This window comes from Mugil cephalus, chromosome 1, assembly GCF_022458985.1.
Source record: "Mugil cephalus isolate CIBA_MC_2020 chromosome 1, CIBA_Mcephalus_1.1, whole genome shotgun sequence".
Taxonomy (NCBI): Eukaryota; Metazoa; Chordata; class Actinopteri; order Mugiliformes; family Mugilidae; genus Mugil; species Mugil cephalus.
Window position 1 is genome coordinate 12,780,609 of NC_061770.1, and position 26,071 is coordinate 12,806,679.

General features: G+C 43.8%; 1 protein-coding gene across 1 annotated transcript in view; it reads right to left on the minus strand.

The window, feature by feature from the left end:
* LOC125006794 (poly(rC)-binding protein 4-like) overlaps positions 1 to 26,071 on the minus strand; it is a 31,976-nt gene that overhangs the window by 2,527 nt on the left and 3,378 nt on the right. Inside the window, exons 2-13 of the mRNA XM_047583193.1 lie at positions 17,599 to 17,788; positions 17,455 to 17,478; positions 16,051 to 16,083; positions 14,357 to 14,473; positions 11,133 to 11,264; positions 9,310 to 9,438; positions 8,046 to 8,120; positions 5,861 to 5,932; positions 3,876 to 3,917; positions 3,715 to 3,790; positions 3,198 to 3,247; positions 154 to 323 (exon numbers count right to left, since the gene is read on the minus strand). Coding sequence (XP_047439149.1) covers positions 154 to 323; positions 3,198 to 3,247; positions 3,715 to 3,790; positions 3,876 to 3,917; positions 5,861 to 5,932; positions 8,046 to 8,120; positions 9,310 to 9,438; positions 11,133 to 11,264; positions 14,357 to 14,473; positions 16,051 to 16,083; positions 17,455 to 17,478; positions 17,599 to 17,706 — 1,028 coding nt within the window. The 5' untranslated portion in view covers positions 17,707 to 17,788. The remainder of the gene's footprint in view (positions 1 to 153; positions 324 to 3,197; positions 3,248 to 3,714; positions 3,791 to 3,875; positions 3,918 to 5,860; positions 5,933 to 8,045; positions 8,121 to 9,309; positions 9,439 to 11,132; positions 11,265 to 14,356; positions 14,474 to 16,050; positions 16,084 to 17,454; positions 17,479 to 17,598; positions 17,789 to 26,071) is intronic.

Below are 26,071 nucleotides of genomic sequence, written 5' to 3' on the forward strand. Positions count from 1 at the left end.
CTTGTTCCCTTTGAGCACAATTACCAGCAGAACAAGGACACAGCTCATTATCACTTATAGCGTGACCTTTGACCCTTTCAACCCAGCGCCCCTCTCTCAGGTCTGCACTCGCAGTGATTCATTAGATGTGGCGTACGCGTCCCCGGGCCTTACCAGGAGGTAATGAGGTACTGAGCCAAGTTGATGCTGACTGGTGTTCCTGTGATCGTGACATGGCGGTCGCTTGTCCCGTCCAGCTGGCTGCCGATCTTTATCTGAGCCCCTGAAACCTGCCTGATCTCGTTGATCTTGGTGCCCTGGCGCCCGATGATCGAGCCAATCAGCTGCGGAAGAGCACAGGATGAGAGGCACGGGTGAGTTTTAGATGAATAAATAATAAATAAATAAAAAAAATCTCTGCAGGTGTATGAACGAGAAGTGTTGGGTAAACGCTTTAACCGAATGCCGCTTTTCCTCTTCGTTAGATCTGCTGATGAAAGCCATTCAGACTTAAGGGGCAAAGGCCGCGCGACGAGAAAAAAAAACTGCACCGCTGTTGAGCTGACTTAATGCGAACCACTTCAAATATTGCAATTATATTGTTTGTCTTCAGTGGATTGGTCATCCATCATGCATGTCAAACGCACTTTTTTTCTCCCCCCCCAAGTCTCCCTTAATTGCTACTGCGCGCGTACCGGTAAAAGAGACGAGAGGAGGCACATTTGCCTCTCATTAATCTGAGTGGCTAAAAGGTTATTGATTCCTCAGAGTGGTGATGACTTCCCAAACAAATCACTTCCCAAACACATGCCAGCTAGATGCATCTCCGCACTAATGGAAAACATAATGGGAAAATAACTCAAATACATAATGTACAGTCCCACCGGCTTGAGTGTTCCCTCTGCTGAGAGCAGATTAGACAACGAAACAAGCTTTATTGCATTCCAAAATGCATTATCACTTTTGTTCCACCTACATTACTAAACCTGGAGCCCGTCCCGCGTACGACAACAGACATTTAGCAGAACCCGGAGCTCGGGCTGCGTATCAGCTCAAGTGCCGGGCGTCAGGGCTCAGGCGACAGGGCTGTGCTGCCAAATATATATAACAGGCGAGACAGTGATGAAGTGCTCGTAGTGTGTGTGTTGGAAGTTGAACGCCGGCTGACGTACGGGCAGAAAATGTACGACACACACATACGGCCGGGTTTGCGCTCCACTCGTCCTTCCTGCAGTTCACATTCCTTTCCTGAGAAGTAAGCTGCCTGTTCCGCGGCGTCTGATCTGTCACACAGCGACCTGGTTGGTCCGCCTGGCTATTATTGGCTCAGCAGTTTATTCATGTGTGTGGGGAGGGGTGGAGGGTGGAGGGAGGGTGGAGACGCACAGAAGAAGAGGCCAGTCCTAAAAGAGCAACTCCAGAGACAATGGTCACTGCAGGACTCAAATGAAAGATAACGTCTCTTCCCCCACTGGGACCAAAAAATCTCCTCTGGGCTTTTACGGCAGCTGTCAATAGATACCAGCTGTCAACAGCCTGCCCACTTTGGTGCGTATGACCTCAGACAAAAACATGCGCAACCTCAGTGTATCTCATCAAACTGCAGAGCCATGCTAGAGCTAAATAAATGACACAGCGGACGTTTTTTTTTTTCTTTTTTCTTTTTGGTGACTATTTTCTTTCCATCAACACTAATGAAGCCCAACGCCCCTGGTCCTCACGACTAAGTGTCCCACATAATGTTGAGTTCCTGCTGAGGCGGTCGTTTGAAAGGACACAGGAAGAGGGATGGGACGCGGAAAGGGGCAGCCATTTTTCTTCCGGCGAAATCTTCCCTCTTCCGCAGAAATACAGTACACTGCTGACTGGGTGGAAGCGCTTTTCTGAACGCATCCGTGTGTGTGTGTGTGTGTGTGTGTGTGTGTGTGTGCGCGCATGAGTCTCCTTGAGCTGTTCAGTGGGCGAGCACAGAGCCGGGCTGTGTAGTCGGGAGTGTGGACGGCCTGAGGAGAGGTGGGGGGGTGGGGCACAGGGCTGAGGAGGCTCAGTTATGGCTGCAAGTCCTCTCTTCTGGAACAATGGCCGGAGCTTACAGCTGTCCCTGTCACGTATAGCACTGGACTCCCCCCATTTCTCTGATGCATTGTGCTGCTCCCTGTGTGGGGGTTTACTTGGGTGAAAAAAAAGCCTTGAGGCATTTTAGAAATGTTGTGTAAGGAATGCGGGCATGTCCTACGCAGTACAGTGAAACATGGCGTAATCAATCCAGGCCTTTCTTTCTCTCTCTCTCTCTCTCTCTCCACTACAGTAAAACAAAGTACAAACAAAAAAAAACAGTTTCATTGTCAGATGCGGCTTTTACGTCACAGAAAGTCTCAGCTGAAGGAGTGTTTTGAACTGCTGTGCTGTTAAATACCCAAAAAAAAAAATAAAAATACTCTGCAACAAAAGCACTCTTTGATACCGTTGAAGTTGAGGCGTCAGTAGTGCCCTGCTGTTTTTTAACACCAGCCTCGTCCTTTAATCTTCTACATTTCCTTCGTAAAAATGATTGTGATTACACGACGCTAATTAAAGGATAAATTATGAATGGCCTCATAAAAAAATAAATATCTGATATCACACTTATTTTTAAAAAATGAATCTCAAAAAGAAGCAAATTTACTACAATGCACAGCAGGAGCCGGTATTATTCTGTATAACCAACGCAGCCGAATCTAATCCTCCACTGATGATCTGAGGGGAACTGTAGTCTGACTGTGCTGGAGGCTGAATATGCATTGTGATTCCCGCTCTCAGATTGGAGAGACGTTTCATGAAAGTGAAGAAGGAAAGGATCTTTGTCTGTTTTCTTATTGGCTGTTTTGACAGCAGACCGACTCTAAGTAGGTCAGGGAACATGAGAGGATTTACTGAGCACTCATGGGAGTCACTCTAAGACATCGCAACTGCAGCACAGACAATAACGCGAGAGGATCCATATCAGCTCGAAATCCCTTTAACCTTGGGTTAGGCTGAGGTTAGAATAATGAGGATAATTAGTAAGTTGCCGACACGTCTCCCGTCTCTTTTGAAGTCGCATCAGACGTCTTCGCAGATGCGGCAACCTGATGTCGCCCTCTCAGGTGCCGCGTACATGTGAAAGCGAGCGCCGACGTCCTGTTACTTCCCGCCGTTCAGACGGAAACAACAAAAAGTTGCGAGTTACTTTTTCTTACATCATTGGGGATAAGCAGCTCCTGAGACGTCTGAGAGTTTGAGTCCATCCCTGATGAGAGAGAAAACACGAGCGTCAACTGAGCGAAATTGACATGTAGGACATGTTAAATCCTCATTCGCCCCCTTTTCATTTAGCGAAGCCATGCAAACCCTTGTCAACATGCCAGAAAAAAAAAAAAAGAAAAAAAAAACCCTTTCAGCAGAAAGCTGCCAGTTATAGCAAAGCAGTTAATTTCCATTTTAATGGGCTGATGTTTAACACTCTTTCTCCAAGTTCTCTGACTCTACAGAACATATCATTTCACATAATCGTTTCTCTCTCAAACTGGGAGATAGAAGAGCGCTATAAAGCCTCTCCTGCTCCCTCCTCACTGACACAAGCTTATAATCAGAGCAGCTAATAACAGCGAGCGTTTACTCCTCAAGTCTACAGGCAGGTGAAAATCCACAAGATGGGGGGGGAGAAAAAATGAAACGGCTGGCTGCGATATCTAGTGGCATTACTGCCGTACGTACCAGGTATCATCGTCGAACTAGGCTGGGCAATGGGACTCAAGCCTTGCTGCATTGACAGCTGATGTAACTTGGCCAGCTATAAAACAAAGAGGCAGAACTTTAGTGCACACTCCACCATGAACCGCTTATTTTATATTCAATTATAGTACTTCCACAAATACCTCTGAGTGTGGAATGCCGTATTGGTTTTGTAAAGTGTAGGCCTGAAAGAGAGCATCCTACATTAGTGGAATTGCAGCAATAAAAACATCACACACAGGCAGTAAATCCACGGGCTCTTAATGGAAGTGCTTCACTGTCAATACACGCGCGGTTTTCTGAATAAGAATGATAACGAGGGAAACAGATGACCACATTTTTAACCCAAATCGCAAAAAAAAAAAAATCTACTCCCCGCTCACGTCTGTGGATTAAGTAAAGCGTACTTCTGTTCTTGTTTGTCCAGGTTTACAAATATCCCTTCACTGAGATTTCTACCCGCACCCCAATATAATGGAGGTCAATGGACTTTTTTTTTTTTTTTTGCTTGTGGTGCTCGCAGCATTTAAAATGAGTCATGAAAGATTCAACAGGGACATCTCTGTCTGGGCACAGCGTTCCTGTTGCACCAGCTAATCCGCACACCTCAATACGGACAGTTTTTACAGGCACTATTTCATCAGGACAAAGTTGTTTCTTTTTAAAAATAGCAGTAAACTTTCCCGAGGAGCCTGCAAACTATTCTAACAGACGAGTTTGCAATTTTTCCATTCAACTGTTGAGAAAACAACACTGTCGACGCCAACGCAGGGTAGATATAAAGAATAGATGTAAAGACGATGTTGTGCGGAGGACCTATTGATTCATGTCACGAGTTCTAATTGTTTGTAAGCTGCAAAAGAACCACCGCGATTAAGAAGCTGATATGTCAGTGTGTGTTTGCCCTGCAGTCTCCAGACACACTGTCGAGGTCAAAGGCCAGTTTTCTATGCTTCGAGCATCATGAACTCAATTCCCTGCATGGGCTCAAACATCTTATAATCAGGGCAAATAATCTTAAAACTTGCCGTGCGGCGTTTGAAGTGAAGAGAAAAAATGATCCGCTCCAGCTATATCCATCTTAAACATTTAACCTTTAACGGTTCACCAGAGCTAAGCTTCGTCTTGCTTCATCTCTCTCATTTTCTGGTGGCCTTACATCATCTTCACGTCTACCTGCAGTTCCACTCATACCCCACATTATCGTCAATTATTTACACTCACACATGTCGCTCTATTTCCTCCCACTTAACCCCTCAGTAATCACATCTATCTATCTATCTATCTATCTATCTATCTATCTATCTATCTATCTATCTATCTATCTATCTATCTATCTATCTATCTATCTGCTGTAATTAGAGAGGGTGTTGTCTGTGCAGCCCTCCCTCGTTACAGTTTTGGCCCTGACCAGACAGCACTTAGCTTAACTCAATTCTGCCTGACGCCAGCAGTCTGGCTACTGTTACCAGTCCATCCTATATGGCCATAAATTGGGGAGTAGAGCTCATCCTTGCAATTCATCGACAGGATTACGGCTGTGTTTGTGCAGGGAAGTGCACGAGCACCACAAATTCATTGCAATAGTGCTACATTTATAACATGTAAACATGTATAACATGACCTCTTTGGATTCTGTCACCCACAGTCAGTCTATTTTATTTATTTATCTGTTTATTTTTGTGCCGTTTCGTCAGAGGCCCCTGTTTCTATTCTGATATCATGACGGCCTCCGCTGTTGCTGTCACGGGAGGAATACTCCTAAAGCCGAAATGTTTGCGGTGCAGAGCTGAACAGGACTAAAAAAGAGACGGCAGAGCTGCGGCGGTGGAGTGTGACGGCATCGTGTTTCAGGAGGGGTTATAGCTGTTATGACAGGCCAGAACAATAGCAGCAGCTTTACTCTCAGCTGTTGTTTTTAATGCCTCATGCCATATGATGGACTGCGTAACTTTCAGCATGCCACACCGTCCCTGCTCTCACTCAGCACCTAGGGCTCACCGCTGTGCTTCTATTCAAGTACGAAACAAGCTCACTCCTAGACATTTTTCTCTTCTTTTTTTTTCTTTTTTAAAAGAGGACAAACATAGGTTATTCACAGGCCGCACATGAGTGGCTGTCCAGTTACCTGCTGGAGGTCCAGGCCACCCTGGGTGACTGAGTACAGAGGATGAGGTGCAAATTCTGATGCCTCAAACACCTGCAAACACAAAACAACACATAAAAACATAAAGGGGCTTAGTCATTATTTTTCACTGAGATTAGAATAGAATAAAATGCCCTTTTATTGTCATATATATACAGTGTACAACGAGACTGGAGAGAAGGTACTATTTACAAAGATTTACAAGCTAAAGTTAAAATCCTAATACTCAAAAAATATTGAGGATATACAAAAATTCTAAAATATATATTGGTTTTTGTAGCAGCAGTGGTAAAAGTGTAAACATGTATTACACAAATAGAATAGAATAGAATAGAATAGAATAGAATAGAATAGAATAGAATAGAATAGAAGCATCAATATTGTTATTGCACATCCTATATTACGTTGACTGTTGCATGTGAGAGTTCAGGGTGGTGATGACTCTCGGAAAGAAGCTGTTTTCCAGTCTATTTGTCCGTGCTGATTAGTCTGATTAGTGGGAAAATGTGCCTGGTTTCCATCAGAAAACTTTCACTGGTAAATCTAATGCGCAAAGAATGAATAAAAAAATTCGTTTTATTTCTGGGCTTTTGCTGCAGAGAAATTTTAGTCCGAGATGTCCTCTTGAGGCTGCATTTCTGACACCTTAACGCACCTAACAGGCTTACGGCTTATGACTCATCCACAGACCCTTTCCTATTCCACTTCATTTTCTCCTCTGATGAATTATACAAGCATTCCCTATCACTGCGCTGCCTTCATTAAAGCCCATCTCCCGGTGACCAGGATCGCACCCCAGGTTTAATTTGATAGCTTATTATGAGGAATATCACAAACACAAAGACATTCCATAAATTGACCGGAGTCTGAGGCAGCACAAACAGTGTCAGAACTGCTGACAGCTATGCAGAATATCTGGCTGCAGCCGTAGCCAGAGGAGACGGCAGGTCTCCAGGCTCACTTGCTAATCTTGTCACTCGCTCCATGAGAGGGTGGATATCTGTCCCTTCTCAAACTGTGGCACCTACACCGGTCAGCCCCCCCCCTCTCACGACCAACACCACCACCACCACCACACACAGAAAACACCCGATCCCCCACCAAGGTCCCTCAGCATGAGTCTTGTTTCAACGCAGGGGTTAGCAGTGAAGGAAGCGATCATTGGCAAACACTCTCCAATAATCATTTGTAGTTTTTATCTAGGTCACCCCCGACTGCTAATCCAGTAGTTCTCAGACTTTGTAGCCATGATATAGCAGCACAAATCTAGGGATGAAAACGCCTGTGTGGTTGCTCCAGAAATATCTCGACAAATGTTGGATATATGTTTAACCACATGTACTATGTCTTGCTCCTCTGGTGTCACAGTGATATTTGCATTTGTGGGTATTCCTTGGCTTTTTTAGTATTTTGAAAAATCTGCAAAACTAGCAGCCGTCTTTGTACGTCAAATATCAGAATGAGATACACTGATCAACATTAAAACCACTGACAGGAGAAGCTGCTGGGAAACTTCTGGACCTGGTATGTGAATGTAGGACCCAAAGACCCCCAATGACAACATCCTGTTTCCATACACCACAGGACACCCTCAGAAGGCCCACGTGTTACAACAGACCTACACAATAATATATAGGGTTAGGGTTAGAGTTAGGGTTAGGGAAGGTGGTCATAATGTTATACCTGATTGGTGTAAGTTCAATATTCTATGTGCAAAACATTAGCATTGTCAAGGTTCAGTTCTGTAAAATATTGACTGAACAAGCTGATTCTTCTTCTTCTGCGATAATATTATAAAGAACGTGGATCGCATTTATCCTTTCACTTCGACACGAGCATCTCTTGTGCAAGCCAGACATCTCGGTTTGCTCAATGTGCCACACAGACATAGTTTTCTCTTCAGCATTGGCAGTGAACACCGTAGCAAGATCAGCATTATTACTTGTTCTTGTATTATCATGTGTCGTTCGCGTTAGGCTCAGCATTTACGTCTGTTACGGTAAATCTTGCTGCTCTATGCTGACACCTTCAAGTATTTTTAACTATTCATCTGTTTCATTCATGGCCCATATAAGCTCTCTCTGTAAAGCCGCTGCGGCCATAAAGAGGGATTTACCCCATGATTTGACAACTTGTGCTGTGAGTAGTAAAAATCTAATTTTCTCACCTGGTTCCCTGCGATGAGGAGCGCAGCCGGTGAGGGGCTCGGTCGATATGGGATGGTGGCACCCTTTGGTGGAGACTGAGGAGTCAGAAACAGGCCAAGGGGTCAGAAGAAGCAAGATAAACCTTTAGATGTGAATAAGCGCCACGCAGCTACTCTGAAAGGAACTCAGCACTGATGTCAAAGGCTGAGAAAGGAGCGCAAATGGAGTTAAATTCACCTAATAACAATGAACTAAACTGCTAATGACATTATTCCTCGTCTTGTTTTTCTTCTGATAATATTAGTCATTCACTGAATAATTGAAGCAGTTTAGTGAGCGCGCTCTGAGGATAATGGCTCTGAGCTTTAGTATGCATCAGGCTCTGCAGAGCTTCACCCTCTGGATGAATCAAGCATCCACTGACATGAGACACTTGATGATAAAATTTATCAAACACCAATTAAAAAAAACAGAGTGGATTATACAGCGTACACGACACTGTATATGTTATATCAAGCTACTGCAGTGTTGGTGATGCTGTTTTTTTTTTTTTTTTTGGAGGGGTTCAAAAATGTAGAGCAGTCACGGCAAATTCCTTGTATAACTTTGCATATTTTAAACGTTGGAGCCAAAAGCAAGATGCCGCTGGTACAGAATCCTAATGAAACTCGCAAGCCTTTGAAGAAAGCCCTGGAAAACTGGATCAAACTAGCAATTAGTCAGTCAGGTCCAGCTGCAATGCATAAAACAAAAAGGACTTGTGCACTTCCACGAACACACAGGGAGAAACTGTGCTTGGGGTTGTTTTTCACTCATCCCCTCCACGATTTTCTCAAGAGAGCTGTTGTCTGGAGGTGGACAGATTTTGCTGCAGGCCAGTTTGCTTTCTGTTAGCAGCTTAGTGTCCTCTCTGAGAGTACTGAGCTCTGACCTGAGAGTGGCACCTTTTGACTTCATCCACTGTTATGCGTGGCACAGAACAGGAAGCTTTCTTTCTTTCTTTCCTTCTTTAGTATTTTAAACCTTAAACCTAAATGAGGATTCACACTGAATGTAGCTAAGTAAAACGAGAAGCCGTCATAGTGGGAGGGCTAACCCAGCCAATCTAAAAGTGTATTTCACTTTTGCTGCAGTGGGACCGACAATAACTGCAAAGTGGAGAAATAAAAACCATGCATGCCAACAGCAATTATTTCCCTCACATAGCTGCAGGAGTAGAGCTCCAGTGAAATGTCAGCTAGGTGAGGGTGTGTGGCTTAAAGAGAGAAATGGTACGCTTCCTACCTCCAGGATTACTGTGCAGATGAGTTTGACACACTGGATTACCGAGTCCTGATTCCCAGATATCGTCACCCCTCGCTCAGTAGAGTTGGGCAGCAAATCCCCTGCCACCTGTATCTGAGCTCCGGTGCTCTGGAAATGATAGGGGTTTAAAAAAAAGATTAAGTTGATTCTGAAGATAAGACAAGTTGTGACTACACTGCCGCTGCTGACTTTGCTGACCTTACATTTCTCAACCAATGGCGAAAGAGACCACCTGCACCCTGGCGTGCTTAACCCGTGTCAGATAAGATATAAATGAAATGCCATCCACAGTCAGAAGGTGTCATGCTCTTAATTGGGGCTGATGTATCTTTAATGTAGCATGTCTGCAAGCAAACAGGTTGAGTATTGACTTCTTAAGCTCTGTGTACGCTCGCTGACATATTTCCAGAGGCCGAGGCTGAATCGCACTCAACACTAATGCAACTGAACTCGTTTCCCGGAGCAACTAACGAACCAAATCAACAAATGAAACAAGAACACGGATGTGAACGAGACAAGAAAATCTGTCTAACCGCAGAAAATCAACTGGATGCCATTGCCGGTGAAGGTAAAGGCTAAAATGAGACAGATTCTATTTGTAGATTGGCAAAGAGCTAAAGTTGCAGAGTCAGATGTCTCTGGCAACAGATCTGATAAATTTAATCCTAATGTTTCAACTGGGTCTAAATGTAGTCAGGAGATTTTCCTTTGCAAACTTGCCACAGCTGAGTCACAGTGTTTGCCGTGTTAAGTGATAAATCTGTCCTCAATCGTCACTAATTTCCTGCGATAATGGACCAATATTAGTGGCTAAGAAGTGCAGATAAATTGTATCCATGTGCATGTCTTTATCTAAAATGTTGCCTTGCAAATTTTTTTACTTACTTTAGTTCTGAGGAAGTGAAATGTGCCCATACATATTGCCGTAAAATTGTACACAAGCCTCCACTTCCAAGAGAGCTAGATTTATGTTTCTGTGTCGGATCGGCATTGTAGGCATGCCAAAGATACGGCGCACTTATGTACCCCAGGCCATAGCCTGGCATGAACCTGCCCACAAATGTAACCAGATGTTGCATAGATGCAGACGGCAGCAACTGTGTAAAATGCATTTCCTCGACCACGCTCCGCAGTGGAAAATTCCCTGTTCTTTCTGCCTCTTGTACACCGTCTACTCATAGGTCTTTCCTCTTTTCTGTTGCAGTGATTTGAGTAAAAGTAACTGTTCCTACACATTTATTAGGTGAAACGAGGCATTTGGTTTCAGTTGTCAGGGAAACTGAACACATATAACTAGCCACCAACTAGCATTTTAGCTGCAACATGGTCTCTGCTGGTCATGGATGTGTTGCAGAAGTATAAACCATGCTGCACTCCATATTTAAGGTCAAATTTTCAAAGTAAACATACTTTGGTGTATGACCAGATTACCATTACCTGCAAACCATTGATTAAACTTCTTAAACTTTAGCATGGCAGCAATACCCTTCTGAGCATGATGATGTTGCGCTTAGCATAAAACCATACTTAGTTTGTCCAGTTTATTAAAATTAATTTGTCATCCTGCTACTGTAGATAAACTGACCACCTTATTTTCAGTCTTATAACAGTTATATACTTGTTCTGTATTGCACCAATTGGAACCTCTAGAGCCCAAAATGTATTTCGGAAATGATGCATTAGCCTCTTCTAGTTCTCTTTTATTTCCACCAGTGCATTTGTTCCATTCACGTCTCAGTCTCGGGCCAGGCTGTGCAGTGAAAATGGAGTGGATGGAGCAGATTTGCGCTCTGGCCTCTCACCTCTCTGATCTCCTTTATCTTGGCCCCTCCCTTCCCAATGAGAGAGCCGCACTGGCTGGCAGGGATCACCAGCCGCAGGGTGACTGGTGGCTTGGAGCTGATGGTGCCGTTGGCCACCAGCGCAGTCAGATCCTGGAGGGGGAAAAAAAAAAAGAGACATGAGTCCTAAAGTAAAAGATCTGACAGCAGGGGTCGATGTGGAAACGGAGGGAGAGAGGAGTCCCTGGAAGGCATTCACTGCAACATGAGTCAAATTTGAGCGCAGTTTGTTTTATTGGTCCGTTCGGGATTCATGTTAATCTTAACACAGTTTTAATTTCAGTTTCATCAAGCATTTGCTCATCAACTAAATGCTTTCAATACTAAAAATCAAACAGTAAAAACTGAATTAAAATCTCCCCCATTATGCGGCATCATAATGAGCCAAGTCAACATGTCGCAGCTTATTACCTCAGAATCCAAAGCTATGAAAAGCAAAGCATTCATCCGAGCCTTTTACAGCCAGCCTAAATTTCTGCAGCAGCAACATGAATCCAACAACAGAAAAAAAAAAGCAAAGCTGTGGGATCCATACAGGAAGTGTCAGGTGGCGCTTTAAATAGGAGGCAGAGATCAATGCAGCTCCTGTGCTTTGTCAACCTCCTCCTCTGTACAGTATGTCGACGTCCACAGCAGCCGACCAGAGAAATACGTTCACCAATCACATCTGTGCTTTTAAAATATCCTTTTAATTTGTTTTCTGGATTCTGTATGAATTAGTGAGAAATCTGTCTCTTCTCTGCAGCATTAACCTGAGCATACTGTCTTCACCTTTCCGACCTGGTCTGTTTGTGAGATCATTTGGATTTTATATGAAAATTGTCTTTTTATTTTTATTTATTTATTTATTTATTTATTTTTCTTATTGTGAACAATCATATGTCATGATTTTGTTTAATTTCTTCCATCCTTTTTGTGAGATTGCATTTAAATGAGCAGCTTAACATCCACGGGAAACATGCTTATGCTTTTAATAGATGCCAACAGCTGGTTAGCTTAGCTTGAACCCTGAAAACAATGGGGGAAATCCACCTACTCGTGCACTTCAACGTCATTAATTAGACTCGGGCACATCATTTGCTCAGTCTTTTGTTTAACACAAGCTAGCCTTTTTCGTCCTGCTTTCAGCCTTATTGCTAAGCTAAGGCAACATTAGCGCACGTTTCAAAGACAGAGAAAATGAGAAAAGCTTCAATTTCTCATTTAATTCGTGCTTTGAAAGTACATGAATACGTTTTGGAAAATGACACTTTTTCTTTTAACCGCTGGTAAATACTCAAAACACTGAGGAAACTAATTAATGGCCAAACTCTTGAAGTGACAGATCGCTGTTGTTGCATTTCAATTATTTTAACAGTTTTTGAAGCTGGTGACGGCCCGAGACAGATAGAAAGAGGAACAGGATTTTCTTTGTAATTTCAGACAAATGTAACCACTCAGAGCGGAGCCTGGCTAACTGACTTGATGAGTGTTTTCACAGTGCAGGTAGCAAACATCCGTGTGCTCTGCTGTGGGTGGAGAGTGAGCTTTTAATTAATCAACAGTGTCTCTCCGTGAACCTTTGAAATGTAAATATGCTGCTCTGTCTCTCTCTCTCTCTCCCTATCACGATGCAACCCACAACAAATGTGTGACAGAATGTAAAGTACGCTTCCTGCTGATTGGTTGGTTTTGGGGCCAGTTTGCAATAAAATTAGAGGAGGGTGACTTAAGAGGGGACAGCATGGATGTGCACCCTCGGGGGGAGATTGGACTTATTAAGGAACTGCATAATGTTTCCAATAACTGTGATCTTTAAATATGAAAAGCATATTCTGATGTGCCTCCTGTGCCTCTCTGCTCTGTGTCTATATTTAGTGAGGCAGATCAGGCTCTCTGACGTCTCATTAGAAGACGAGCGCACGGCTCATCTGTACAATCACGAGGGTCTGGGCTTCGTTTTCCCGATTTGATCTAAAAATATGACTACTGTGAACGTTCCGATTCTTGCCTGCGTCGCGGCAAGAAGAAGCTTTCAAAGCGAATCGGTGGAAATTACGCGAGCGCTGCTCACACAAAGAGTTTCTGAGCTTAAACCCCCGTAGCGCATTGTGGTGCAGATGGGATGAGTACTGAAGAAAGTTTATGCGGCTTTCATGCATGCTGTGCTTTGACACTTGAGAACAAATATACATACCGTGCGTGACAGTGTGATGCATGTAATGCGTTGTCGTAGCTTGTTTTTTTTTTTCTTTTTCCTGATCAGATCAGTGTTTCTGCATTAACGTGGCTACTGTTGTGGCACAAACAACTGATCAACTGCCAGCTGATACAAAACAAGTGGGGCTGTGGTTATCACTGGGTAATCATAAACCACTGCTAAGGCTAACACTTTTTTTCCTGTGTTTTTAATTAAAGGAGTCACACATATGATAAGTCAACTACTGTGGAAGCGGCAGACAGCGGGTCATCCAACACGTTGCCATGGAAACACAGGAGTTTCAGGGTTGAAAAGAGGTGAGTGAGAAAGATCTTTAATGAATACTGCACTGTGCTCCCAGCCAGTACATGTTTACTGAAGGCTGTCGACCTGCACACCTGTTTCTTTGACAGTATTTGCTGTGATGAGACGAATCTCATTCCTCTATGTTAATTGGCGCTAGGATGGACAGTCACCATGGTTATTACTAGCACAAGGAGACTGTCATCTATTACTCTTCATTAGACTAATCCTTCTCATTACCAGGTACAAATGAATACTTTTATGGATTGTGTTGCACTAAACAATAGCACAATGTAGCTCTTGCAAATGTCAAAATGGTCCTGCAACTACAGAACATCCACTTATCCCGTGTTTTCATCCGCAGAGTAGTCTTATCTGAAGGCACATCAAGTGCTATAAAATCCAGATACATATTTTTCCTTCCCTCACCTCAGTTTAGAGTATAATCAATAGCGATAAAAGCCCATTAGTGGAGATGCAGAGATGACGTTCAGGAAAATATTTCCTGCATTTTGAACTTTTTCTGATTTCAACAAATTATTTTGGTACCATTAAGGTATCTACTGATTGCATCCCAACTAGTTTCCAAGGAAACATTCACGCATCCAGTGTTGTTCATCTCCTTTTTTGGTTTTACTGTGCAGTAAACGGGGGCTGATTCCGCTTGTACGCCATGGCAGTTGCTGACGTGCATCATGGTTACCTCCTCCAGTTTGTACGTGATCATGGTGAAAGCTCTGAAGACGCTGTCTGTGGAGCCGGTGATGGTGATGATCCTCTCTGGACACGAGCCCTCTGAGATGTTGACCCGTGCGCTGCTCTGTGGAAGCAGAGATCATAGGATCAGTTAAGTGTTAGCAGTAAAGGCATAGTTCAGCAAATTGGTAGACATTTATTTGCTTTCTTGCTCTGAGACTGATATTTTATTAAAGGTTAAGTAGCGGTTCGCTAGCTTAGCTTAGTATAATGTCTGAACGCAGAGACAAAAGGCTGTTGTAGTTAAACCTTTTTATATGGGTGAAACAAGGCTTATTTTTAATATTTATTTTGTACTTTTTTTTTTTGCTAAGCTAAGGCATGTTTCATGTACACTTTTTTTTGTTTTGTTTTGAGCAGCGGCTTCCTGGATGCGCTGAGCCAGGTTTTCAGTCTTTATGCTAAACTAAGCTAACAGCTAACTCACTGGCTGAGCCAATAGCTGACTTTAAAGCATGCACACACGATGCAAGTTCAAAATCGACACAAATATACATATCTTGTAAAAATCTAAAGCTGTTTAGTGTTATGGGTTGGGTTTCATGTTTTCCAGAGACATATAGTACGGTGCAACAGATCTGTCGGTGAAAAAGTGACACGTGACTGGGCACAGTATCTAAGGCTGATAATCTACTTCCTCTTGCGGCGTCGCCCAGAGATGATAAATCTCCTGCTCTACTTCCTTTTTGTGTCCTTGCATTTGTAGTTAAAGTCACATGAGCTGAGACATGACAGCGTTTTGACCTCTGGGACATTTTCTCCAGCCCGTACAGTGAGTCATTCTCTCACGGTGGCTTTAAGGCTTGGCCAGGGACTGACAGGATGAGGCTCGTACAGCTGCACAGTAACAAAGGCCACAACTGCCTGGCTGGATGGACGGAGGAACGGACGACTAGATGGCTACCATGGCTGAGTGGTTTAACCGGTTCCTCTACAAAGTTGCATTGTCTATTGACCTCACTATCCCTCTGTTTATCCTTCTGCTTCATAAAGTACAACATAAAACAGCCAGAGAAAGAATCAAATGTTCTGCCGCTTCGTCAGCCTAATTGCTTTTTAATACAAAGAGTTAACCAAGCGGCATTAGTTTGGCTGCACCCTTGAGATTTATAAAGAGGGAATTGAGGGGCAGGCAGAGGCAAAAAAAATGAAGTTTTAAGCAGAAAAGAAAAGAGAAAAGAGATTTTGTGAGAGGAGGTGCAGTGAAATGTAGAGAGAGGAGGATTTAAATTGAAAAGGGGATTTTTGTGCCAAAAGGCAATTCGGACAATGTGTCTGCTCTGTATTCTTTTCTTTTCTGTATTCTTTTTTTCTGACTCGAAGCTCCCAAACAGGCAGAAAGAACTGAGCTTTATTATTAAAACATGCCACTGCCAGAAACTCTAACCACTATTAGAGGGCCTCCTGAGATTAAATTATGTTTTCTCTTGGGATGAACCTAATAAACCAGATGGAGTCTTGATATAAAAACCAGGGACGAACTGTTCTTAAATCTCCATCATCTGCAATTACGGCGAGTCACTCAAAAACACACGCATACAGCAACCTCAGAAGACTGAAAAACTGTATTATTTACGTCAGTGAATTGCAAGTAAATCGTGAAAAAGCTGTGTTTTAAAGCTCCACTCTGGTAAAACGTACCTCTTCTCGTATTCGTTTCACGGTCTCTCCTTTCTGAAAAAGACAAGATGAAGGACAGTTTTAAACAGAATTAAAAAAGAAAAAAAAAAGCATGTTACATCACCACGTCCTCAACCTCTAGTGCCCTCTCAAACCGTGTCTGTTTGAAATTGGGCAGCAAGAGTTTCAGCCTGCAGTAGTGGTGGTGTCCTCTGCACTGAATCCACAAAGGCATGAACACACTATATCTGTGCATCTCAGAGAGATGAGATGAGAGAGAGTGCGCCTGCAATAATGGCTTCACATGCACTGTGTCTGAGAAGAGCTCCCACCAGGGACACGAACGCTTTGCCAAACTTGTGTCACACTGCAGCACATCCTCTCCTGCTTTTTATTTTGTTGTTGTTTTTTGATTGCTTCTTCTCCTCCACCGCCCATTTTATTTTGGCTAAAGTCCATCTGAGCTGTCACACCACTATTCACACCTACGTGCACCAAGTGACGACCCGCTTCCTTGCAAGCGTATCAAAAGCTGTGTCGTTTCACTCCCAGAGTACACTGTAATTTATGTTCCAGGAACACATATTAGTTTGGGTCTATTGAGACTCTGGTGTCGCTCTTGTACTGATGAGAAGGAGATGAGAGGTTTGGCGTAGAGGCGGGAAGGTGGAAAAAAGGACTCAGCGTGGAGCACGGAGTAGTAAGTTATTAGTCCGGGCGCTGCAGATGAAGTGGGCCCTCTCCGCCGAGCTGCACGCACATACAAGACTCTTTTTTTTCAACCTCTGTTTTCCAAGACGCAATCGATTTCCGCCACACGTTTGTGCGTCCATTGTGACACCTTTCTCTCCGGCCCTTAACACTTTTCTGTTTTCATTTATTTTTCCTCTTTTGCTTCCACTGATGTGTTTCGTTGGCGTGTGAGGCGGGCTAGGAAGGGGCCGCTGAAGCCACCGAGTCTCATCAGGCCCTTCCTAGCAGACACCAAAAGTGCCCACAAGGGGCGAACGCAGTAATACGTCTTTGGAGCTCGGTTTCAACGAGAGGCTTCCAGTCAATGGGCTAATGTTTTTGTTTGATGGATTACTCCGGTGCTTTATGGGGGGTGGGGGAGTCTTGAGAGGTTTGGTTTGAGGCAATTATGTTTAGGATGGGAATATTCCGAACAACAACGGCTTGGCAGAAGGCTTTGTGTTGTCAAGACGGAGAGCAAACTGATTATATAAAAAAAAAAGGCTATTATGAATCCGCATAAAAGCCATCATTGAGGAACTGGGATTAGAAAAATTGAACAAAACCCCAGATTTACATGTGATTTAACTCATCGCATTTTAAAACATCAACCTGATGATGAACCTGCTTTGCTACTGCTGCCTTGCATATGTGCAATGTTCTCTAAAGTAGAAGAAGAATATGAATGCTCACCTTTCCTATGATGCTGCCGACCTCCTGAATACAAGGAGATAAAAGACAGTTATATAAATGAAAACAGGGGAGGGAGGGGGGCATATAATTCTCACAACTCATTATTCATTGCTAATGTGTATGAGTGTTCACTCGTAACACAACCTTTCCATGCATGAGCAGTCGCAGTGTGAGGGTCACTCCCAAGCCCCCGTCGGCAAAGTCCTGCTCGCAGTTCATAGTGATGTGGGAGTGGCACGCAGGGAGACGCATGAACAAGGCTCATTCGCTGGTCACACAGTCAAGCGAAGGCCAGCGCTCGTTCTCTGGCTCTCCGAGGTCCTTCAGTACTGTCCTGAAAAAAAAAAAGAAGTCGGATTAGTTGGTCATTTATTTAACATTTAAATGAGGTAAAACCTAAAAGTGTTTCGAATCCCAGCTGACACACATAAGGGTTACGGATTCTGGACGAGTAATGTTAATTTGGTGTCATCGCAGAATATTAGGTGGCTCCATCAAAACTCATGCTCTGGCTCCTAGTTCATTTCTTGGAAATTGCGCGGCCCGGCTGTGTCTAACTGCATTGTTGACAGAATGTTAATCTGGGACTTCAAAGCTGTTCAGATGAATAGAGGACAAATCAAAGCCGAAATCAAACACATTTATAGCATCCGAAGGCTCTCGGGCAGCACACACTTTAATTGTAAGTATCCCCGCGTAGAACTTCTTCATTAGTTTAAGTCGATGTAATATTGATGCTGATATTCATAGCAAAGTCATAATGAAAGCTATTGTGTGTGCAGGATATTGACAAGAAGCACCAGCAGTGTCAGCGATGCTGCTCGCAGCAGAGCTTTGGGATCCTAACGGGCTGTGGGTGGCCATCGATGACTAACACACTATCTGTGTCTTCATTACCTGACAAGCAGTTTCCCTCACAGCGAGCGGAGTGATTTTTGAAATTGGATACAGACAAAATAAAATAAAAATCCTCTCACATGAGTGCGGCTTGAGATCCGTGCAAAGTTTATCAAATTCGATTTGTAACAGTTTTCATAAAACAGAAAATGTCTGGAGCCTCATTTGGGACCTGGTTTTATCGGCTCCATCGGAGTCAGCTGGAGGAAGGGGGGGAAAAAAAGGAAAAGAAGACGACTCGGAGCAGAATTTATACACACAGGCCGCAAATGAGAGGCATCTGCGCTGATCCCAGAAAGACAGCGCGGCAGCAGCTTTGTGCATGTCAGTTATGTGACAAACGGCACGATGATTAATGTGTGAGTCACCTGCCTGTGCACAGCCTCAGCATGATGAGTATAATTAGTTCATGGAATCATTCATACTTCCTCTTGATTTATATGTGCTTACATTCGTCAGCACGGGCTGGGGAAGTGCGCGCAGGAGAATAAATAAGCGTCGGATGTCTGTGGAACGTTTAGTAGACCTTAAAGGTTAGGATAGTTTGTGTTTGTGCGTGTTTGCTTTCAACTTAGGTGGCAACTTCTCAATTAACAGGCTTGACACAAAGTTGTTGCTCATCGTGAATTTCCTGAAACCTAAAGTGAGTCTTAATGTATATTGTTGAAGAAGTTGTAAGAAAATTCTGTTTATTTAAAAAGAAAAAAAAAAAGAAACAGGAAGTTAAAAACCACTGTTGTGCTTCAGCTACATGCTAATGTCAACATGCTAACCTCACATTAGCACATATGATTTAACAACAGAGCTGTGTGGTGTCACCATCTTAACATAACATGCCACCGTTTGTTATTTAGCGCTAGTCACAACTTACTGCTGAGTGTAATTACATTTTCTGCAGCATTGTCGTGTAACGTTCTGATGGGAACCATGAATGTGTCTTCAAAGCAGGATGCTTTTGTTGGATAATTTAAAACTCTGACACGTTTCTGCCGCTGTCAGAGAGATGTTAGGAGTCATCCTTTATGACTGTCTGTACCAAACCTCACACAGTCTAACAAACTGATTGAAATGGGAAAAAAAAATATCAACCCCATAGTGGGCTTAGAAAAGAAAAGGATCACCGGAGTCAATGTGATTCTGAATGTGCCGAATTTCACAGCAACCCATTCAACAATCATTGAGATATTTTAGCCTTGGCTGGCTGATTGACTGCTCGACATTGCCATCCCTAGAGCTACACCACTAGCCAAGCTTAAATTGACTTCACTGACTCAAATAACAGACTTAGACACTCACCTCTCCTGTTCGGTACTGTAAGGAAAAGCATTCGATTTTAACGATGCTGTGATATTTGCAGGTCCACACCTGGCAGTGGATTCCTTTATGCACAGATCATGTTCAGCAACAACACAGTAGCAAATTATTGTCTCCGCTCTGGCTCATCAAGGCCACTTGTTTGTCTGCCAAACGCATTCCAACCAGCCTACGGTGCGAATGTATACCAGCAGCCCGCTGCCGCGATCCTACTGACACATGTGTGTTTTTTATAAATCTGCATGCTGTCTGAAGATTAGGTGAGCGATGTGAGGAGATCATGTTTAATAAATGGGTGTTATTTTAGATCAGATCCAATTCCTGCGAGACCCGTTGTAGGGAGGTTTATTGCTTTTACTTAGTGCACAAGGCCATCGCTCCTTGCCTGATTTATTAATGCACTGGATGCTTGTAAAGGCACGTTCAAAAGCTCACACGCATCCTTCTTAAGATGTCACCGAGCTTGACTGTCGGCGAGTTTTATATTCCCGCCATGGCCGAGGCACAATCTGATATGCAGGCCTGACAAAATGTGGTCTTGAGTGGGGCGCTATGCCGTTTGTCTGGGGAAGATTGCATCAAATCAACCTTCTTCTGCGTTTTCTGAAAGCGATGCTTATTGGTTTCATCGGTTAGATGCTCATCTCCATAGAACTCCCATGAATATCACACACAGGGCAAGGAGCTGATTTAAATTTAAAAAAAAAAAAAAAAAAAAACTGGGTCGTTTTACTTGCCGTTAGCTACAGATGTACGGTCAAATAATCATGACTTTAAGCTTGATCGATGCTTCCTGAAGACATGTGTTAGCACAGAGAACATTTGTGCAACCCGTGGGCTAACCTCATTAAGTTTCGGCACTGAGGGCCATGGCTAAAACGTTAGGGCTTTATTGCATTAGGAGTTAATGGTTGGAAGGATCATTATGTGCATCAATGTGGGCTGATAACAAGGCATATTCTCTGTGTCTGTATGAGGCTAGTGAGCCTCTGAACTCCTCATTTCCAGAATCCCAAGCAGCAGCGTTCCAGGATGAACAGAGCCCCTCTGTTCTAAATTAGACCTGGTAACTCAGAACAGGGAATTAGCAAAGTGCAGACTGCAGCACCAGGCTGCCAAAGAGCAGTCAGACCAAGAACGAGAGCGAGGGGCGGAGAGCCCATCCACTGTCCTGCTACTCTGTCACTGACTTTATAACCTTGATACCGCTCTGCCTGACTGACTACAGTATGCAAGAGCTTCGGCTATGAGTCACTGCTGTAAAACCAAATGTAGCCAAGGAAATGACTGACATGAAGACACACAAGACAAACTGTCAGTCTAACAGTCTGCTGAAGAAATGCAAAAGGTCAGTTTTAGTTTGTTGCACTTTGTGTTTTGTAGCTCGGGACACCATTTGGACTGTGAAATTGTGAATGTCTGTTAATGTTTGATGTGGAACAAAGACATGAAACAATAAATTAAATTTGAGACACTTTTTTTTTTTTTTTTTAACGCAGCCAGTGCATTTATACAAAATGAAGCGAAAACAACGAATACTGAAATTAAAGAGTTAAAGACACTTATTCTGATGGTAATGGAATAAAACCATCTTACACACAAGTCCAGAAGATAAGAATTATTAGGGAAATTTTGATTGTCACTTGTCTCAACAGTTGAATCCTGCAGAAAAATCACATTACATGCTGTGAACGTGGCGTGCTGTTACCAAGAAACAAACTCCGGGTCCGGACACCAAACATGTTATAATGCCCCGATTTACAGCAGAAATGCACTTGTTTACAGCCTGGTACAAAACCAGGTTTGATGTCTTCAGCTTATTTTGCCATTTGTGACATCTGTCCAGAGGGATTTTTAAATGACTCACCGTTATAAACTAATCACAATGTTTAAAGTTATGCACAAATAGGTGCTGTAAATAATAGATTGTCAGCTCTCGTGGTTGTGACCCACTCTCACTTCACCCGCCGGCCTTCACTCGTGATCCGCCTCTCTGACTGTTTTTTAATTCCCCTAGTGCTTGGCGGAGTGGGTCACAACCACGGTGGCCTTTAAAGGTGCCCGTCCATTTTCATGCACACGTCTGCATCATGCCTAGCGCCATGTTTTGTGGTTCACTGTAACCTTTTTTCTCCTACACGCAGCACTAAATTATCCCTTACAAAAAATTAAATGAGAAGCAGTGCCTGTACTCTTGTACTGAAGGTAAAATCGATAAAAAGCTGTATTGATAATCAATTTTTATTTTTTTATTTTTTTGGCCACGATTTCATATTTCATACAAACAGACTAAATAATTGACCAAGAAAGTGATATTTATTTGGTAATGAAAGTAATGATTAGTTAAAGCTCTTTAAAGCCCTTTAAAGAATAATAAATGAATGATAAAATTAACTGCAGTGACTATTTAAGATACACTGACTGCATGAATCTCAAGGCTATCACAGGACCACTGTTGAGTTTTTAACATGTAACGGCACAAATTCACCACATATAAAAGTGGCTTGTGCACCTTTGTCATTAGAGGCAGGAACCATCACAACATTACACATCAAATTACTAAATAACGTCCAATTTACCGCCAACAAATGTAATAATCCAGAGTTATCCTTTCAGCTAAAGAGAGAAAGAATCCAGAGATGTTTTTTTTTTCTTCTATCTTCCATACATCAAAGATGCCATGGATAAAAGCATCCGGCATACATCCCCTTGACAGCCACCAGCATTCGTTTTTTTTTTGTTGTTGTTTGTTTGTTTGTTTGTTTTTTTCTTGCAACATTTCCATGAGCTTCAACTCCAGAGAGAGACTGTCGAGATGAAAAGGATGTTGTGCAACCGGCTTGTCTAGAGGCCTGGACACCTGTTCTGAGACAACCGTGTCCCTCACACAGCAGACGGCTCTGGGCTGGCTTACAGGAAACGAAGAAGGCATGAGGACACGCCTGGTCTCCATGGCGAATGACAGAAACAGGGTCCTCACCCCCCACCCCCTCCCCGGCATACTGTACATACAGGGGGTCGGATGTGCTGAGTGTCTATGTGATAAACACACGAGAGGACAGGGTGTCCCCCGGGTGGGCACATATAGAGCAGCAAGTGAGACGGCGTCAATGTGTGCACACGCGCATGCTGGGGGCAAGAGGTGAGACTCCATTCACACATGACCCGGCACACACACACACACACACACACCGACTGTGACATTCGTGTGTCGGTGTGCACCAAAACAAAACTCAAACAAACCCACGTGCAGCTGCTGGGATGAAAGGAGCCAATAATTTACACGGCACGCAGACAGAAAGAGTCCAGCTGAAACACAAGAGAGGACAGGCTTTGATCTGCGGAGAAGTTCCACGGGAAGACTTCGCACATCCATCTGTCATGAAACGCACCCGCACCGCCGCCACGGCTCGAGTGCACGGGATGACACAATGAGAGCGTCGTCTCCTTAGACAACGGACGATAAAACACGAGAGTAGAAAGGAAAGAGAAAAAAACGGCCCCCCTAAGCTCCTCTTCATGTCGTGGTTAGTCGGTCTCTTTTCCAGATTTAAATGAGGGGCTCAGGGGAGGAAAGCGTGTGCACACAGCCGCGCAAGGCTGCACATGTATAAACAAAATGTAACATCAACCCACTGTCAACATGCTACACATACTGTATTCAAGAGGGCGTGCGGAAGCTCTAAGTAGCGGAGTGGAAGGCAGCGCTCTGACAAACCACACACCAGACACTGAATACTTTACATCAGGGGCAGAATTACAGTTTTATGAGAGATCTTGATTAAACTAATTCCTTGAGAATTTGAAATATTCAAAGAGGGTCTTGTGTGTTTGGAATAGCTTCAATCAAATCACAGCCTATGGTTAAGATTCGCTCATATTATGGGACGAGCTCTTAAACATTCTCCTTGCAGAGAAGACAGTAAATCTCACCAATACCATCGAATTAAAAGGTAGACGCCTGCAGTGTGCGAGAACTCTGCTTCATCAGCACTGTGTGCATTTGGTTTGATTAGATTTGCCGGAGCCTCCAACCAGCCCTTCCATTTTTTATTCGGATGTTGCTAAATCTTGACTGGTGTGAGGAGATGTGTCACCACTTTAATCTACCACGACGGATGCAAAAAAAAAAAAAAATAAATAAATCCTCACATGGAAAAAAATCTCTGTAACTGATGGGGAAATGATGGGATATATATATATTATAGCTATGGATTCACAGATGCGTCACTTTGACAAGGAAAGAAAGTCCCACTTTTAAGACTGGTGAGCACTTGATAAAAAGGCTTCTGCTCCGTGGCTGCACTGCCACAGTCTCTCCACGAGAAAAAAAAAAAAAAAAAAAAGCGAGGCAGCAGCAGCAGAAGAGGGCTTTAGCTGGGAAACAGGAGAGGCTTGAAATTAAGGAGCGGTGTTTCATCTATCAGCGTGTCCATCTCGGCTCTGTCACATATAATGGGAGGGGTCGGCCCTCGGCACAGAGGGGGCTGCACTCTCCCATCAGCCGGTGGCTTCGTCCGGTGTTAAAGCGTAACCGCGTCAGCCTGCAGAGCGAGGCTCCTGTCAACCACAGGGCCCCAGAGAGGGCTATCAGACCCCTGAGCTGGCTGCTGCTCCGGGAGCCGGCTCGGCGTCCCTGCAGGACAGAGACGAGGCCAGGCGTCGCTGCAGCCTCTGCAGCCTACACGCGTCCCGATAAGATTACCCTACGGCAGTGTGATTTTTAATCCTCAACGTGGTGTTTGAAAGACGGAACAAAACCACAAGATTCCCTGCAGACTGTGTAAACACGTCTGCTGTAAAAGTTGTCACCGCGACGCGAGCTCCTAATTCAAAGTCCCGGGACAAAATGACGCGCCTTCTGAAACAGTTTTCCGGCTGACATGAGAAATCTGCAGCACTGTCAGGTCAGTTATTAAAGGAGGATCTGATGCGTAGAGGAATATTATAATACCTCCCTCATTCCCCAAACACATTTTTGACTACATTAAAAACCAAGGCGTCTTTTATCAGCCCGCGGACGCATTTTATTTTTTCTCACCGTCATAACACCCGCCATTCAATCTCACAATACGACACCTGTTCACGAGTTTGTATGAATGGATTTTCAAAGTCTGTCATGAATCGCAGTGGTGCGAAACAACACCGTCGAGGCTTCTTCTTGTCACAGCAGCCTACAATCAATTTGCGCATAAAACGTACACACAGATCACTTTCTGCAGCATATTGGGAGTTAATTCAGCAGCTAATGCAGCGCTGTAATTGACACGTTATTATTACAGTTTCTGCTACGCTATCATTTCTTGGTGACTGCCAGGAAAAAATCTTTGTTCCGACTGGTTAAAATAAACATAAACCCTCATGCACGAAACACACTGTGCATTGATCGGGTCGTGATGCAGTTGTTTTCACCGAGAATCCTGTCTCCTCATTAGGTAAACCCAAGTCCCCTTCCTCTGCTTATTACTAGCAGCGGGGCTAAAAACAACACAAACATACAGATAATGAACCTTACAGGGCCGCGTTTCTGGACTGTCAGTTGTTATCTCCCAAGCGACTGCTGGTTCCAGACACACTGTGACACTGTCTGAGCCTGTATTTACGCTGGCTTTAGTTAGCACGGGGACAGTGTGGCCCAGAACCACACGTCATTAGTTAGCTTTCGGGTACAAAATCGTCAAAATGGTAGAAACGGTCGAAAACCTTCAACTGATTTTGCACGTCACATGCTGCGTCTCCATAGGGCTGATCCCTCAGGAGACTACAGTGGGATTTTCTGGTCTTTTGCTTTGCCTTAGCCTTACAATGGCATGCCTCTTATTACCAGAGAGCTTCTATTAGACCCATATATCATTTCGAATGTTTTTTTTTGGCATGCCGGAGAATACACTTTGGCAGGGTATTAACTCCGGCTTTTATCCCATCCCTCTTACTGGATGAAGGTCACTCTCTCTATCTGCAAAATGACTTTTCTCTCTTCTCTTTCATCCCCGCTTCCCTCCCATCCTCCACACCAGGGCATGAGTCAGAGAATCTGACACCTCCGAGGAGAGAGGAGAGGGAGGAGAACTGTGGAGAGAGATGGGAGACAAATTGAGAGGGAAAGAAGGAGAGATGGAGGCAGTGGTCGGGGGGCGAAGGGGGGAGGAGGGAGGAGGGCGAGATGAGCCGGGGGAGAGATGAGCTGATCGATATCAAGGAAACCTGAGACGATGATCTGGACCGGCCATGCTTCCCTGACGTACATGACATTGTAAAACATGGCAATTAAATTCATCAGTGCACAGATGGTGCGGGAGTCCTCGCTTCAGTTTTATCATACGTCTCAACTGCATGACGTCCTTTACTGCGGTGTACATTTTAGTTGCGAATACTCCTCGTTTACAGCATCGCTAAGCTTAAGTTG